The sequence below is a fragment of the Ailuropoda melanoleuca genome, chromosome 5 (genome assembly GCF_002007445.2).
Source record: "Ailuropoda melanoleuca isolate Jingjing chromosome 5, ASM200744v2, whole genome shotgun sequence".
Lineage (NCBI taxonomy): Eukaryota > Metazoa > Chordata > Mammalia > Carnivora > Ursidae > Ailuropoda > Ailuropoda melanoleuca.
The window spans coordinates 16358437-16373515 of record NC_048222.1 but is presented as its reverse complement, the minus strand read 5'-3'; the positions used below and the strand labels follow the sequence as shown (position 1 = coordinate 16373515).

Below are 15079 nucleotides of genomic sequence, written 5' to 3'. Positions count from 1 at the left end.
GTCGAAATCTGAAATTTCCTGGGTGAAAAATACAACCCCAGGGTTTGGATGAGACCAGGTGTTGCTTGCTCAGTAACTCAGGAAAGAGGAGTTAATTCTTACAGGAAATGACACTGAACTGGTATCTCACTCAGCTGCTGTGATTCAGTAAACCACCACAGTTAAAAACAAGGATGACAGAAAATTGGGGGATGGTATCTATGTTTCTGAAAAAGGACAAGCCTGGCAGGCTGGCAAATAGGATCTAAGTTGTCCAGCTACAGAAACAGCAAGATGCCGGATTAATTTTCAGACTTATTTGTGGTATCTTAAAGATGCAATAAAAGCTGTATTGAATTGAGGGAAAAAAACAAGTTATAAACAAATATGAGAACAAAGCTGAACCAGGGTGGACATAGATGGAGCACACACACAAAATACTGTGCGTTGCACCTTTGCTCAGGTGGCCCATCCCGGCCCAGTTACGTCCCTGCGCGGTCTTCGGCTCTGTGCCAGAGAGGGTGTGGAAGGTGATCTTGTGTTCGTCAGCATGGTCTATTCCCCTAAATGTAATAACTGCACAGGTTTGAATGCCCAGAAAAAAAGAAAAAGAAATGATCACTAATTGCAGGCTTAAAACTGGATATAAAGACAGCTGCCTGCTCTGAAACATGGGACCCAAAGTGAACCCCAGGCATTGGGCCATCACTGCTGAGTAGGGAAGAGTGACCCACAATATTTTGGGTCATTTGCCTGTCTGTGATTAGAGCATTCCTCTTTCATGTATCACTGAACATCTTATTAAGTCCTTTAGCCCTTACGGTACAAAAACTCCACCAAATACAACTATATATTGTGATCTCCAAGGAATTAAAACAGACTTCAAGAAGAATCCAATTGATACTCCTCTCCAGAATGCACTGGGATTATCTTTCATCCTCCAAGTGTGCTGGGCAAAGAAAAGGTTGAGATTTTTCCAGTTTTCAGTCCCCCTTGATTTGAGTTACTGGTAAAAACTGCCGAGAGTAAAGTTCTCACCTTGTTTCTTGTACATACATCTTTTGATGATATCTGTGGATTCTGTGCTGTCTAAATAGAGATGTAGTTATTGAAAACTGTCTTTTAAAATAATTTTTGCACCATGCTTGAGCCCCTCTGTCGGTGAAGATTTACCCCAGCCTTTCCCTAAAACGTTCAGATCCAGTGACTGGTGCCCAGTGATGGAACGTGGTCTTCTGAATGGTTATTTTACAGCTGCAACTAGACTCAAGGTTACAGAAGAGGAAATCATCAGATCACCGCACCTTTGTGGTGGTTCCCTGCCTCTAAAGAAAGGAATCAATAGTCACCGTGCACAGAAACTTCTTACACTAGACGAATTTTGCTGCGCATGCAAGAATGCTCATTTTGAACTCAAAGAGCAGAGATGGCATTTGTAAAGTGATGAGGTTCCTCATAGGCATAGCACGGGCCTTATAATGACACCAAACCGCTTCCGGCGGCATCAAATGAAAGCAAATTCCTGCTTCTTCTCTCTGACCAGCTGGCTGTCCTTGATCAAAAATTACCTTCACTGCCCATCATGTTGTTAGTGGTTAAAACTTACCATTTAAATTGTAAGCCACAAAATCTAAACGGAACTGCATGTGTGATCTTTGTCACCTCATTTTCATGAATGGAAAAGAATATTCTGACACAAAAATTACATACTTAATTCTAGCTCACCCTCTCTGCTGACCTCCATCCCACACTGCCTTGGGTTGATTTCCTCATCCATCAGTGGGTCAAAGTAATTTCTGCTGTATTCATTTCCTGTGGAAAGTACATGAAGTAAGGGTCAGTGATTATTAGAAGCACATGAACCAAAATGTTAATTTTGAAATCGACACCAGCACAGAAGGGCCATTTTAGCTACTTTATAAGCTTAATTTTTGTACAAGTCCTTGCAGGCCTCCCTTTTTTGTAATTATCATCTTGCAAAAGGTCAGAAAAGGTAATTCAAGAAACAAGTTCATGCTATCTTTCGGTTGCTAAGAAATTAATGAGAAAATGATCAAATGTAGACTTTAGAATAATAATAATAAACTTCAGCAAAATTATGTTTGGGATATACTCAAGAAACGGACATTGTTGGATTATAACGATGTTTAGGGCTCATTGATCATTCTGTTTACCAGCTTATAGATCCATTCCCCAAGTCCACCGTGTTGTTGTTTCCAGAATTCTGTCATCAATTTTGTAGTGTCTTAATTATGAGAACCTGTAGCAAAATTTCTATGTTGACATTAGAAAATAAAGAAAGAGAGATAAAGTGAAAAGAAAGAGAAAGAAGGGAGGGAGGGAGGGAAGAAGGAAGGAAGGAAGGATGGAAGGGAGGGAGGGAGGGGAAAGGGAGAGAGAAGGAGGGCAGGAGACAGAGAAAAAGAAAAGTAAGAGGTCTTTTTTGCTCTGTCAATTTAAGTTACATGAAGGGAAGGCACAAATGATCTAGTCAGAAATTTTGTTCAATACACATCAATAATCTCAACAAACAATCCAAAAATCCTCACTTTACATTTCTCACTTACCTTTGTCCTTGTCTCAATAATCAAACTGTAGCATTGAATAGGACTTTGTAATAGAGAAAAGGGTCTGTTATCAATTTTCCAAATCTAGTTTCCTACTTCCTGCAGACTGAAATATATGTGTCTGTTGCTAGCAATTTGCATTCAGCAAAATATAACCTACCCTGACGATAATTCAAGTTGCCTCAAACACTGCGAAAGAAAGAAAGCATCGTCAACCACAAACAACAAGCAGGTTGCAAGTATTGTTCACAGCAAAGGGTTAACAAATACCAGGTATACTCGAGCCTCCATCACATATTTGATTTAGGATCAAAAATAATCCAAACAGCAGCTCCTTTTCCAAGACTAAATGGAATTTTGATATGAACCGAGGTTTAATTTATATTTCTGGACTGGCACATTTTTGCTGTCAGTCTCTGTTCTATCAACGTAGTAAGTGCAAGAACTGAAAATCTGCTTTTCCTTGAGGTCTCAATAAAGAAAAAAATAAATGAGTTTCATTTTTGTTACTTTATCTGTCAACAACTACTGGGCTGGTATGAGTCTTGGCAGTATGTAATCAAAGTCTTATGTACTGCAATAACACAGTCATTCTACCTCATTCATGTAATTGTTTTTGGGTTTTTTTCCCCTCTACCACAAAGCACTGTGGTACCCTAAGCACACTCTTCCATATGCTAGCAAAATAATTCTCCTCTATTACAGCAAAAGTGGCAGTGTATTTCTTATTATTATCACGTACCCACAGCAGTCAGCCATGGTACCCAGATCTTGCAATCACCCCCGTTCCGATACAAAACTAGATTCTTCGTCTACGGAAACGACTTTGTAAATAATGCCAAGTCCAACAAGACCTTGGAGAAAGAAAGAGTGCAGTCATTTTTAAGCAAAAGTCTGGAGAAGTTTATCTGGTCTGTAGGTTCTCAAACCCTTTTTTCATCCCTGCTGTCAGTTGAGAAAGGAGGGTCCCACCCAGCTGAGTGCAGAGAGCCTGCAGACCCCCAAGTCTCCCCTCGGGGGCTTGGTGCTTCCACACGCAACTGGAAATGGGCCCCCGGAAGGTCTACGTATGGTTTCAACATCTATGCAAATCGTTCCTCCCACATTCAGGCTGGGCTGAGGCACACATGTAAGTTATAAACGCCACTCCTGGAGTGATATATGTTGTGCTTTGCATTCTGGAGTATGACAAATAGCATTTTACAGGTAAAGGCTGATGAGGAATCTTTACAAAGAGGCAATCCAAGGATTCCCTTTAAGCATCCCCAAATTCTACATTATATTATATTATATCATATTATATAGTATATACCATATATTTATTATATATTTACTATATATTATATAACATTATAATTCATATATTTTGATTCATATATTTTATGTAATTCATTTATTGTTACAATTTATATATTTTCCACTATATTTTACATTATGTTGTGCCTTATTTTACATATACAATATTATACTTCTTTATTGTCTGTCTCCCCTACAAAAAAAAATTAAAAACTAAAACAAAAAAAATTTATTAGCCTCAAAGTGCTCCATAAGGACAATGACATTAACTTTTTGTTTAGTGCAGCCCCCTCAGTGGCTGGGAGCATGCCTGGCACACAGAGGTACTCATAGTATCTGTATTCGTTTGTCAAACAAACCTCTCTTGGAACCCTACGGCAATACCCAAATTCTTCTTTTGTCCTGATGTTCTATCTTGATTAAATGAGCAACTTTTTTCCCACCCTTTATTCAGCTCTTCCTTTCTATTCCCCATCCCCTCTATCTTTTCCTTCAAGATCCCCTTCCCTTTGCTTTTTTAACTGAGTGCTTTCTAGGAACTAAACATTGTGTCCAGATTTTAGAAACAAACCAACAAAACACCACGGTCCTGCCTTCAGAGCACAGGGAGCTCTGAGAACAAGGAAGGGAAACACGCGCGGTCTGGTTAAGATTTCATAGCGTGGTAAAGGATGGAGTTCTTTTGGGGCACATAGCAGGAGCCCCCATCCCATACTGGGGACTTCAGGGAAGACTCTGTAGAAACCATCTGAAGTAAATTTTGAAACTTCCTCACTAGTCCCAGAATTGAGTTGAACTCATGTTTTTGTTTGTTTGTTTGTTTGTTTGTTTTTTATATTGTATTTATTTATCTGGAGGGGGGGAGCAGAGGGGTAAGGAGAAGGACAAGCAGACTCTGTGCTGAGCTTGCAGCCAGAGGTGGGGCTCGATCTCACCATCCTGAGATCAGGACCTGAGACGAAATCAAGAGCCGGATGCTTAACCAACTGAGTCTCCTAGGTGTCCCTACCTCATGTTTCTTTTCAAATTGTTATTAAGTTGTTGTACGGTGTCACTATATGCTGGTATGATGTTTCAGATCTATTCATTCGACCAATATTTAGTGAGTGCCTATTATGTAAATATGTCAGTAAAATAAAATACTCAAAAATCCTTCCCTTTATGGAGCTTACATTCTGGGAATGGAAGAATAAAAGCAAATGAATATATGGACACCTGGGTGGCTCAGTCAGTGAAGCATCTGTCTTTGGCTCAGGTCGTGATCCCGGAGTCCTGGGATCGAATTCCCCGTAGGGCTCCTTGCTCAGTGGGGAGCCTGCTTCTCCCTCTGCCTGCCGTTCCCTCGCTTGTGCTCACTCTCTATCAAATATATAAAGAAAATCTTTAAAAAAAATGCATATGTGTACTTTACACTTTTTTTGATAGTGATTAGTGACATGGGGAAAATTAAGAGCTAGATAAGGATGATTATGCCCCCCAAGGGGGAGCAGGGGTCACATGTCTTGCATAAGCCTTTGTTTCAAACTAAGAGTGACAACTTGGATTAAATCACCATGTTCTCAAGACTATGGAGATAGTGAATCCATAATGTTTGTAATTATAATTACTTATAATGTATATACATAATTTATAATTATATATAATTTATTTATAAGTAATTATAATACTTACAATCTATTATTTGTAACTTAGTACAATTTTGCCAATTTCTTGCTATAACGTAGATCAGCTTATGAACAGGTAAGAACCTAATCTTAAATATCAAAACAATTCCTCCTTTTTATTAGTATATGTTGCCCTAATAAACCAATAGCCTAAATACAGTAAGCAGAATTTAAGACAGTAAAGCACATGGAGCTTATTATAAATTTGGAAACAATGACTTCATCTTAACACTAGCTCTTTTGCTCATGTTTCATTGGATAGTTTCAGGATTTAACAGAGTGGGATGGTTTCAGAATAGGGTGTCTATTACCAGAAGGTAGGTTACTAATAGGATAAATTTCTGAAAGTGCCCTAATCATTCAAAATATGCTTTTGGATATATCTACAATCATCTCACAGGAAAATTAATAGACCCACTGAGAAATTCAAAGTAGGGCATTTAGCAATGTACATACAACAGATTTTAATTTGACTGATATTTAACTGTTTGTTATATTCAGATGAATAACCTGAGAATCGCATATGCAAATACATACACATTAAAGTACAGCTGTCCACTGAAGCAACTGGATGTGATACATACATTAATAAATCAATACACTGGTCTTGTCGATACCCTAGGTTACTCTATTTTTGTTTCCAACCTCCTAGGATTAGCTGTTCAATGTTTAGAATCAGCCTCCGCTAATGCATTGCTTGTGCTGCTTTTTACTGAGCTGGGGGAGGAAAGCCCATGTACTTGCCTCGGCCCTTCCACACATATCAGGTTTTCCTATCACTTAACTCCGAGCAGCACAGAATGTAATCAGGGCTTTTACTTAAATTACACCGTACATGAACTTTGGTCAGGAAATCCCCCAGTGTGCACCCATGCAGTTCCTTGGAGGCTGTTAAGAGCGAGAACGAAATTGCCCACCAGAGGAAGGTTAGTGTGAATCATGCAAGTGTCTTGGCTCAACAAGGCAATCACTTCCTTTCGAATCAGCTAGGTTAGCTCCAGAGGAAGAAAATCTGAATGCATCTATCTGTTCCTTGGGAGGTTTTTATGGACTCCATTCTTGTCCTTCTCCTGCGAATCCACCTGCTTCCGCTCAGCCTTTTATCACCAATCATCATGTTTTCTGTAATATACTATAAGTCGAGTAAGTTAAATAAGCACAAGGCTTGCATGTAAACTAAATAACTAACCAAACAATTTACATTCTATGATTCTAGCCATGCACCAACATTTTACAAACTAGAATATTCTCCTGAACAGTATTCCTCTTAAAGGCATGAAGACTCCATAACTATAATTAAATTTGATTTCCATGAACTTTATGAATAAATTTGAGAAAACTTCCTATTTTCCCCTCTTTGAAAATCCAATATGAAGAACTCAGGTTTAAATGTCCACAAGGCCAGATGTATGAAACATAAATGTGGAAATCAGGGGTTTTAATAGAATGTAACAAGGGGAAATTATGTCAGACTCAAAGATGCTCTACCATACTAAATCAGTCCAAATACTATTTTATAAAGTTGATTTACAAACATATTTTAAATTAAAGGCAACTAAAGAAACAAGAATACTTTTCACTATGATAAAGAATAGTTATCTTAAACCAAAGTCTTCATTAGACTAAATATCTAAACAGACCCAACAAAACCCAAAAAAACGTCAAAAAAGAAAACCCAATGACGAAAACTCAAAGTATGACTCCAACATTCATTATCAATATTATTATTCAACATGCTTCTAAAAATCTTGGCCAAAGCAGTTAGAACAAAAATAAGGGGGATGAGCTAAAATTATTGAAAATAATTATGTTCTGTATAATTATTATTTGAAGATAATATGCTTCCTTACCATGAAAATATGAGATTTAACCAAAAAACTTTCAGAACAAAGAAGATATTATTGGCTTAATTGCTTGAAAATAACCAGATAATCATTAAGAATCATTAACTTTTCAGGGTCCCTAGGTGGGTCAGTCAGTTAGGCATCTGCCTTCAGCTCAGGTCATGATCTCAGGGTCCTGGGATTGAGCCCTGCATCAGGCTCCCTGCTCAACGGGAAACCTACTTCTCCCTCTGCCCCTCCCCCCTGCTTGTGCCTTTTCTTTCTCTAATAAATAAATAAAATCTTTTAAAAAATAGAATCATTACCTTTTCTAAATATGAACAATAGCCACTTGGAAGATAATGAGTATAGAAAACCAACACCCATTAAAAACCTCCAGACAGCTCTCAAAAATTAATGTATTTATGTTAGATTTTCATCGGAATCCATAGGTGGTCATCCAGAATATTCTTACTCACAAATTCAAACTAAAAGGCATGGATTTTTTTAACAACAGAGCTAAAAACAGTAAATGGACACCATTTCCTTTTTCTTCTTTAGGGAAAGGATAACCTGTGACAATTGCTTGCCTGCGAATGCTATATTCCAGAGCTGGTGCTCTGGTGGACAAATTAGCTTTCTCAACTGGTTATTCTCACTTCCTTTCCAAATCTTGTGGGTATTTGAGATATCGGTGATTTGAAAATCTAAATAGGGTAACAGTTGAAGTTTGCTAACAAGTACTAATTAATTGAGCCATATTCTTTCTTCCCCTAAGGCCTTCCCTCGTGGTAAATTACGAGGCATCTTAACTTTCAAACCACTGGAGTGTTGTTGAGTGCATAACTGCTGAACGCTTTATCCCTGGCACCCCAAGGCACTGAGGTATCATGGGCTCCCCTGCACCTCAAATCCTCAGAGTTAAAGCACGTCCCTAAGGAGCCAACTTCTAAACAGGAAGATCTTTCCGTTACTTAAGTAATGGTGATAATTCAAAGGTTAAGTATAAATATGTTACTTTTTGTTACACATGTTTAAAAGTCCTTCCAAAAATATCAAAGTAATTTGAAGCCTGGCAACGTTACTCGACATGGAAATCAATCGATGTATGTCCTGTGTAATATTGCCTGTCAAATTAGGATGTACCTAAAATTAGACATCAGTCACCCTCTAATCTTTTTGATTGTGCCTTCGTTCATTTAACAATACATCTTCCTCCTGGATCTAAGATTACTTGTACATATGCACTGTATTGAAGGCTTCATTCAGGTAGTAATGTTTTCATCATACTACAGCACACTTCAATATGGAAGCAATCAATATCATGGATTATTAGATTTCATTTAAGTAATCTTAATTAAAAATCCTTGCTCTAAAAAATCTGGTAATTTATAGACATCTAAACTTTATCTCATAAAGCAAAGGGTTCAAGACTTCCCCTGGGTTTTTTTTAATAAGGTTTTTGGTCAATTAATCTGATGAAGACTAAGGAAAGTCATATTTTCTGTTCAATTCTCTTTAATAGAAAACAAAAGTGATCTGAAGGAAACTCTAAATGGAATTATTTGGAGATAATACTAAAAGCATAAAATATGAAGGTCATGAAAAAATGAAATTGTTCTTAAAATGGAAATGCAACTATTGAACTCTGGTCAACATGATGACTTGCAAAGCTTGAAATTTATATGAAATTTCATTGATATAGTGTAACTTCTTATTCTGAAAGAAAAGTACGTCTGTCAAAATTTCATCAGGGGCACCTGGGTGACTCAGTCATTTAAGCGTCTGACTCTTGATTTTGGCTCAGGTTTTGATCTCAGAGTAGTGAGATCCAGCCAGGTGTCGGGCTCCACGTTCAGTGTAGAGGTTGCTTGAGGTTCTCTCTCTGTCCCTGCCCCCCACCCGGCTCTCTTTCTCTCTCTCTTTCTTTCCCTCACTCAAAATAAATAAATAAATCTTTTTAAAAAATTTTAAAAAAAATTTCACCAGGTACTTCAGAGGATGTGGGTAAACAATCCAGTAACACACTGCATCACAAAACGTTGTTCTCTCAGTTTTTACTACGTAGCTGTTTACAGTAGGAAAATAAATAGACTTCTGTAGTATCAGCTATGTGATATCCAGTCTAATGTTTCTATGATTCTAAGATTCTTAACCATACTTTTCACCATCATATAGATTCCTGTGCTCACATTTTTATTTTAAAGCTAGAGAAAGTTCACTGGCATATAAATAAATCCAGTGGTTTCAATCAGTGAAGTGGAGTAACAAGGCAATATCTTCCAATGTTCAAATCATTCTTAAAAAATTACTATTCCAACCAGCTATGTATGACAGATCTTATAAAATACTATTTTACAAAGTCATCCATTGGGGGTTTTGCTAACATCGACTTGAAGAGAACACAGAAAATAATTGTGCTTAACGGCTGGTAAAGTGTTACCATGGTTTCAGTTTTAGCATTAACAAGTAGGAAAAGGCAACACAAGTAGACATTCTGCGGATTTCCTGAGCGAATCTGTCTGATTAACTGGAAATAGGCTTTTCCTTCTGAGAAGACAATAAATTAAACTTTTCTTATTCTATTGAAATTCTCGAAACTCAAACATCTGATTAAAATGCTCTTTCCTCAACTGGACAAATGATGTTCTAGAACTCTGTTATTCCATTAAAAAAAAAAAAAGTACAGGAAAGTAATCTTTTTTTTTTTTTAAAGATTTTATTTATTTATTTGACAGAGATAGAGACAGCCAGCGAGAGAGGGAACACAAGCAGGGGGAGTGGGAGAGGAAGAAGCAGGCTCCCTGCTGAGGAGCCTGATGTGGGGCTCAATCCCACAACGCCGGGATCACGCCCTGAGCTGAAGGCAGACGCTCAACCGCTGTGCCACCCAGGCGCCCCAGGAAAGTAATCTTAAGTTGGTTTGTGTTAATTTGTATAAACTGACCAAATACTTCATCATTCTTATATCTCTATAAAATATTTCTTTATTTCAGAAGGAAGGATGCTTTCCTGAGTGCTTATTTTTAGCCTTTGAAGTCAATGAAAGAAATTTAAATCACTTAGGAGCCAAATGTTATCTAAAGACACAAATCCAGGTCAGTTCAATAAACCTATAAGCAAATGGTTTTCCTGTATATTTCCTTTATCTTAATAACACTTGAAATGTCTCAAGGCAAAAAATATATATTTTTTAAATGTTCTATAAATTTCATAGAACACTTTTTTCCCATCTTAAGGGAAAAATACCTCTAAGTGAGGTGAGCTAAAGGCTTTTATACGATATCACCTATAAAATAATCTAGGTTATGGGGGCGCCTGAGTGGCTCAGTTGGTTAAGCATCCAACTCTTGATTTCCGTGCAGGTCACGATCTCAAGGTCATGAGATCGAGCCCTCAGTTGTCTCCCTCTTTGCATGGAGGTTGCTTAAGATTCTCTATCTTTCCCTCTACCCCACCCGCCTGCTCCCACATATGCACACGCATGCTCTCTCTCTCTCTCAAAAAAATAAAATAAATAAAATAAAATAAAATAACCTAGGTTATGTGCACTATGGGAAAAAACAATTCTCATCATATATCTGCTCAGACAATTTGAATTATGCACTTAACGCATATACTTATATGTTATTATATTTTTGTGTGTGTGAGTATCTTTTTAATGGCCACACTAATCTGAAATTAGACTTAGAGTCACATTTATAACCTTAATCTGGGATTTTTTCAGTTTAGGCACAACTCTTATGAATCTCCTACCTTTATTTCAAACGGCCCCTCATTTCTTCTGGAAGAATCTAAGGCCTTAAATCATATATGCTCAAACTAATTCCCCTCATTGTCTTTGGAACATCGACCATTTTCTTCCTCCCCTGCTTAGCTTTCTGCTTTGCTGCTGCCAAGGTAAAGGTTTTTATGCTAACAGAGGTGCTCTTCAAACCGTATTTATCATGAAATCAATGGTGGCAACTGCATTCCATGAAGCCACAGGAAAACCACTTCCTCCCCATTCCAGGACTGCTGCCGGGGCCACTTCCAGTGACTACTGTTGCCTCCAATACCAGTTTGTGCTGGTATCCATTATAGCCATGTCATGTTCTCTCTTAACGTCTTCTCTGGTTCTGATCAAACCTTGGACCCCCACCCATATCCATCCCACACCCACTGACAATGTCAAGCGAAGGGATATACGGCACTTTGCCCACATATTCCTCCACATTATACAGAGTAGCAGGTAGAGCCACTGAGGTCTCCAACAACTGACAGAGATCTTCATTTTTATTCCAAGCCCCTCTCTCAAAAACCCAGGAATAAATGCCTGGGGATTAGATCATGGGACGATATGATTGGCAAACACTGTACTGTGATCAAAATTACCCTTCCTCTCTGGCCTTGAGCAATTGGCATGACATCAAGTTTATGTGCCTGACTGTCTATTTCCTTGGAATTAGCCTTTTCCTAGGGGTCCCCTTACTTTTTTCTTAAATGGAAATGCAACAAATGAGCCAGTCAAATAACAGCTGAAAAGGGCTTAGCGAAGTTTGAATTTAAGATGGAATTTCATTGATATAGCACAACTCCTTAATCTGATAGCCAGAGAATATTTTTTTTTAATTTTCACCCAATATTTAAAGGAAATTAGGCTTAAAAAAATAAACAAAAAACAAAACAAAACGAAAAGACAAAAAACGATTTCTGTCCAACTGCTAAGATATTAACCACATCATTGACATCTCAGAAAGCCTAAACTTCTATATCAGCTTTTTCACTAAAAAGCTATATTCGTTTTAGGCTCTTTAAAACCACAAATCCTCACACACACTCAGGCTGAGGCTGAACATACTTGAATCAATTAAACTGGGATCCTACTCTCTTTCTCCCTCTCAGACACACACACACACACACACACACGCACACACACACACAATTTTCCTATTTTAATCCATACTTCTAGAATCACCCAATTTAAGAAATGCTATGTGTAAAATAGATATAAAACTCCTCTATGAGAAAATATTGCTTTTGTGAGAGTACCAGATTATTCTGGATTAATTAATTACAATCTCAATGTGACTTTGCAGATGTAATATGTTAGATGAACACAGAGAGTTTCCGTGTCTGCTCCCTCACTTTCGTATCTCCCATATGTAGTATAGGGCTTGACAAATGGAAAATGTTCAATTAATATGCTTTTTGGCAAATGAGGAGGAGGAAATGGGGAATTATATATGCATTTTTTATTTTATATATATAACTCCTAAGCAAAATATTGTATTAATCATTTTATACCCAACTAATCACACATAGACCACTCCTATTTTTAAGTTGTCCTGATGTTAGTAACCATAAGATATAATCAGTAAATCATCAAAGACATAGGAACTGTAATCAGAGTTAAGGAACAGTTATCAGAGTTTTGTTTGGTTGATTTGTGTTGCTGTCTTGCATCCATTTCCCCTCCCTACCAGCATCCTAATTTCCTAATTCCCAGTGTAATGGGAATTGACGGTCCAGTAACTCCAGATTCCTGTCTCCAACTACGGAAGCTAGGGAGGGCTAACAGAACCCTCTTGTCCTGCTGTGATAAAACCAGGAGGCAAGCAAGTGACCTGAGCATGGCCAACCCAATGCTCTCCCCTAGGACTTTGAGTAAGTGAAGCAAGGATGGAAAGAACACTAGAAATAACCTCCAAGAAGGAGCTTCCCAAGTGCAGTGAAATCACTCACCATCAGTGGACCTGTTCTATCCACTTTGTTTTGTTGTTGTTGTTCTTGTTTTTGTCGTTCTATCCATTTCTATAATTCCTTCTTATTTCTCTCCCAAGGCCTTTCAATAGCTCCTTCTCACACCTGTCCCACATTTCATTTTACTGCCATTTAGACTTCAGGCGTTCTCTATCTGTTTAGTGCTGCCATATTATATATTTAGATTATTAAATACTCCCTTTTGATCTATCCAGCCCTCAAGCCTTTGTTAGGTTCAGAACCTAAGCTCGCTTCTCTGTCTTTTAAAATTCTGAGCAGTTTTAGGTTCTCTGCTACTTTCCCTTTTCAAGTACTATACTCCAGAATTTCCCTCTCTCAGAAGGCTAATGATCATCAGGTCGGGGCATAGCTGGGAATGAACAAAGGGGATGAGCTGGGATCAGAAAAGCAGTCTACACACAGAAAACAGAAGTTCTGAGCAAGATGGAACAGAGGACATGTGACTAAAAATAATCACATGTATTCTTACTAATGCTTTCTTTTAAAGCATCTAAAAAGTGGAAATGTAATGATATTTACTGATAAGATGATAATTTGTCCTCATTTTAATAGCACTGTGGGGGAAATATCTAATTACTCTTTTACCTAAGTAATCACATTGGTAGATGAAATAAATTTCCTTTTTTAAAAGTATTAATAAGAAACACTGTGTCCTATAATATCTAGAAGTTTCTAAATTCACATATTTCAAATATTCTTCTTCATTCACAGACCATAAAATTGTACATTTCATTTGCAAATGAAACCTTTTTTGGAGGCTCTTCCAAAGGCAGGCAAACAGGATGGGTTTGAGTAGAAATGCAGCAAATAATTTTTTTTTAATGTTGACTGTGTTCCAGAAGAGAGATGGTATAACGCCTGCCCATGTGTCTGGCTGGTTTTGTCAGGATGATACTAAATCATTTCTGGATTTTCCATCTAAAACTTCTTTTTGTTCCTTCCACTCTGCTCTATTTTTGAGTTATAGAATTTTCACTCTCTCCATTTTCCAGAATCAGGCCAACTAAGTATCACTCATGACAATTACTACCTTCCATGCCCATTCTCATCTCTAAGATAAGGGAATAAGCCCATAGTAGTAGGTTTCAACCCCAGCTGTCCATCAAAATGCCTTATAGAAGATTTGGAATATAAACCTGCCCAAGATTCATCCCCAAGATTATAACTTCCAAAGGATCCTGGCTCCCCAGATAATTCTGATAGAGAGCCAAGGTTAAGAAACACCAACACAGAAACATAAATTCTAGTTTTAGGGATATGTCAGAATGCTAAATCAACATACATTTATCTAAGCAATTATACTCTCCTTACAGAAACTCAGACATACAAAACCAACATCAAGGTACTTGACACTTGGAATAAACCTTCTTTAAAATCATGGAGAAGTTACTAATTCCTAGTACATAGAAGAATTCACTCAGCCTATCTCCAGGAATACCCTTTGTAATCAAACTCTTTTTTTTTTTATCATAAATATGATGTTAGGGGTGCCTGGGTGGCTCAGTCAGTTAAGCGACTGACTCTTGATTTCAGCTCAGGTCCTAATCTCAGCGTCGTGAGATCCAGCCCTGCGTGGAGCTCCACACTCAGTGGGCAGTCTGCTTCTCTCCCTCTCTCTCTGTCCCTCCCCCAGCTCACATGCACTCTCCCTCTCTCTCAAATAAATAAATACATTTTTAAAAAGAAAAGAAAGAAATGATGTTAGAAATGACAAGTACAATTGAGACTGTGTTGGGAATATTATCTCGTGGGTCACTATTGGTGAAGCTGTATTTGGGGGGGCTGAGACATTATAGTTCTCTAATCATTCCTCAAACTCTACGATGGAGATTTTTACGACTAAACTTCCAGGTCTAATTAGCTACAATTACATTGCTCAGTGCCAGCCATCAGCCATGCATTCCTGTGGAGCACTTGAAATTAAGAAATTAAGATTTGCTGTCAATGTAAAATACACACAGATTTCAAAGACTTCACACCAAAAAAA

General features: G+C 37.8%; 1 protein-coding gene across 1 annotated transcript in view; it reads right to left on the bottom strand.

The window, feature by feature from the left end:
- OFCC1 (orofacial cleft 1 candidate 1) overlaps window positions 1-15079 on the bottom strand; it is a 182263-nt gene that overhangs the window by 126751 nt on the left and 40433 nt on the right. The window contains 1 exon segment of the mRNA XM_034660197.1: window positions 1705-1791. Within this exon segment, the coding sequence (XP_034516088.1) occupies window positions 1705-1791 (87 nt within the window).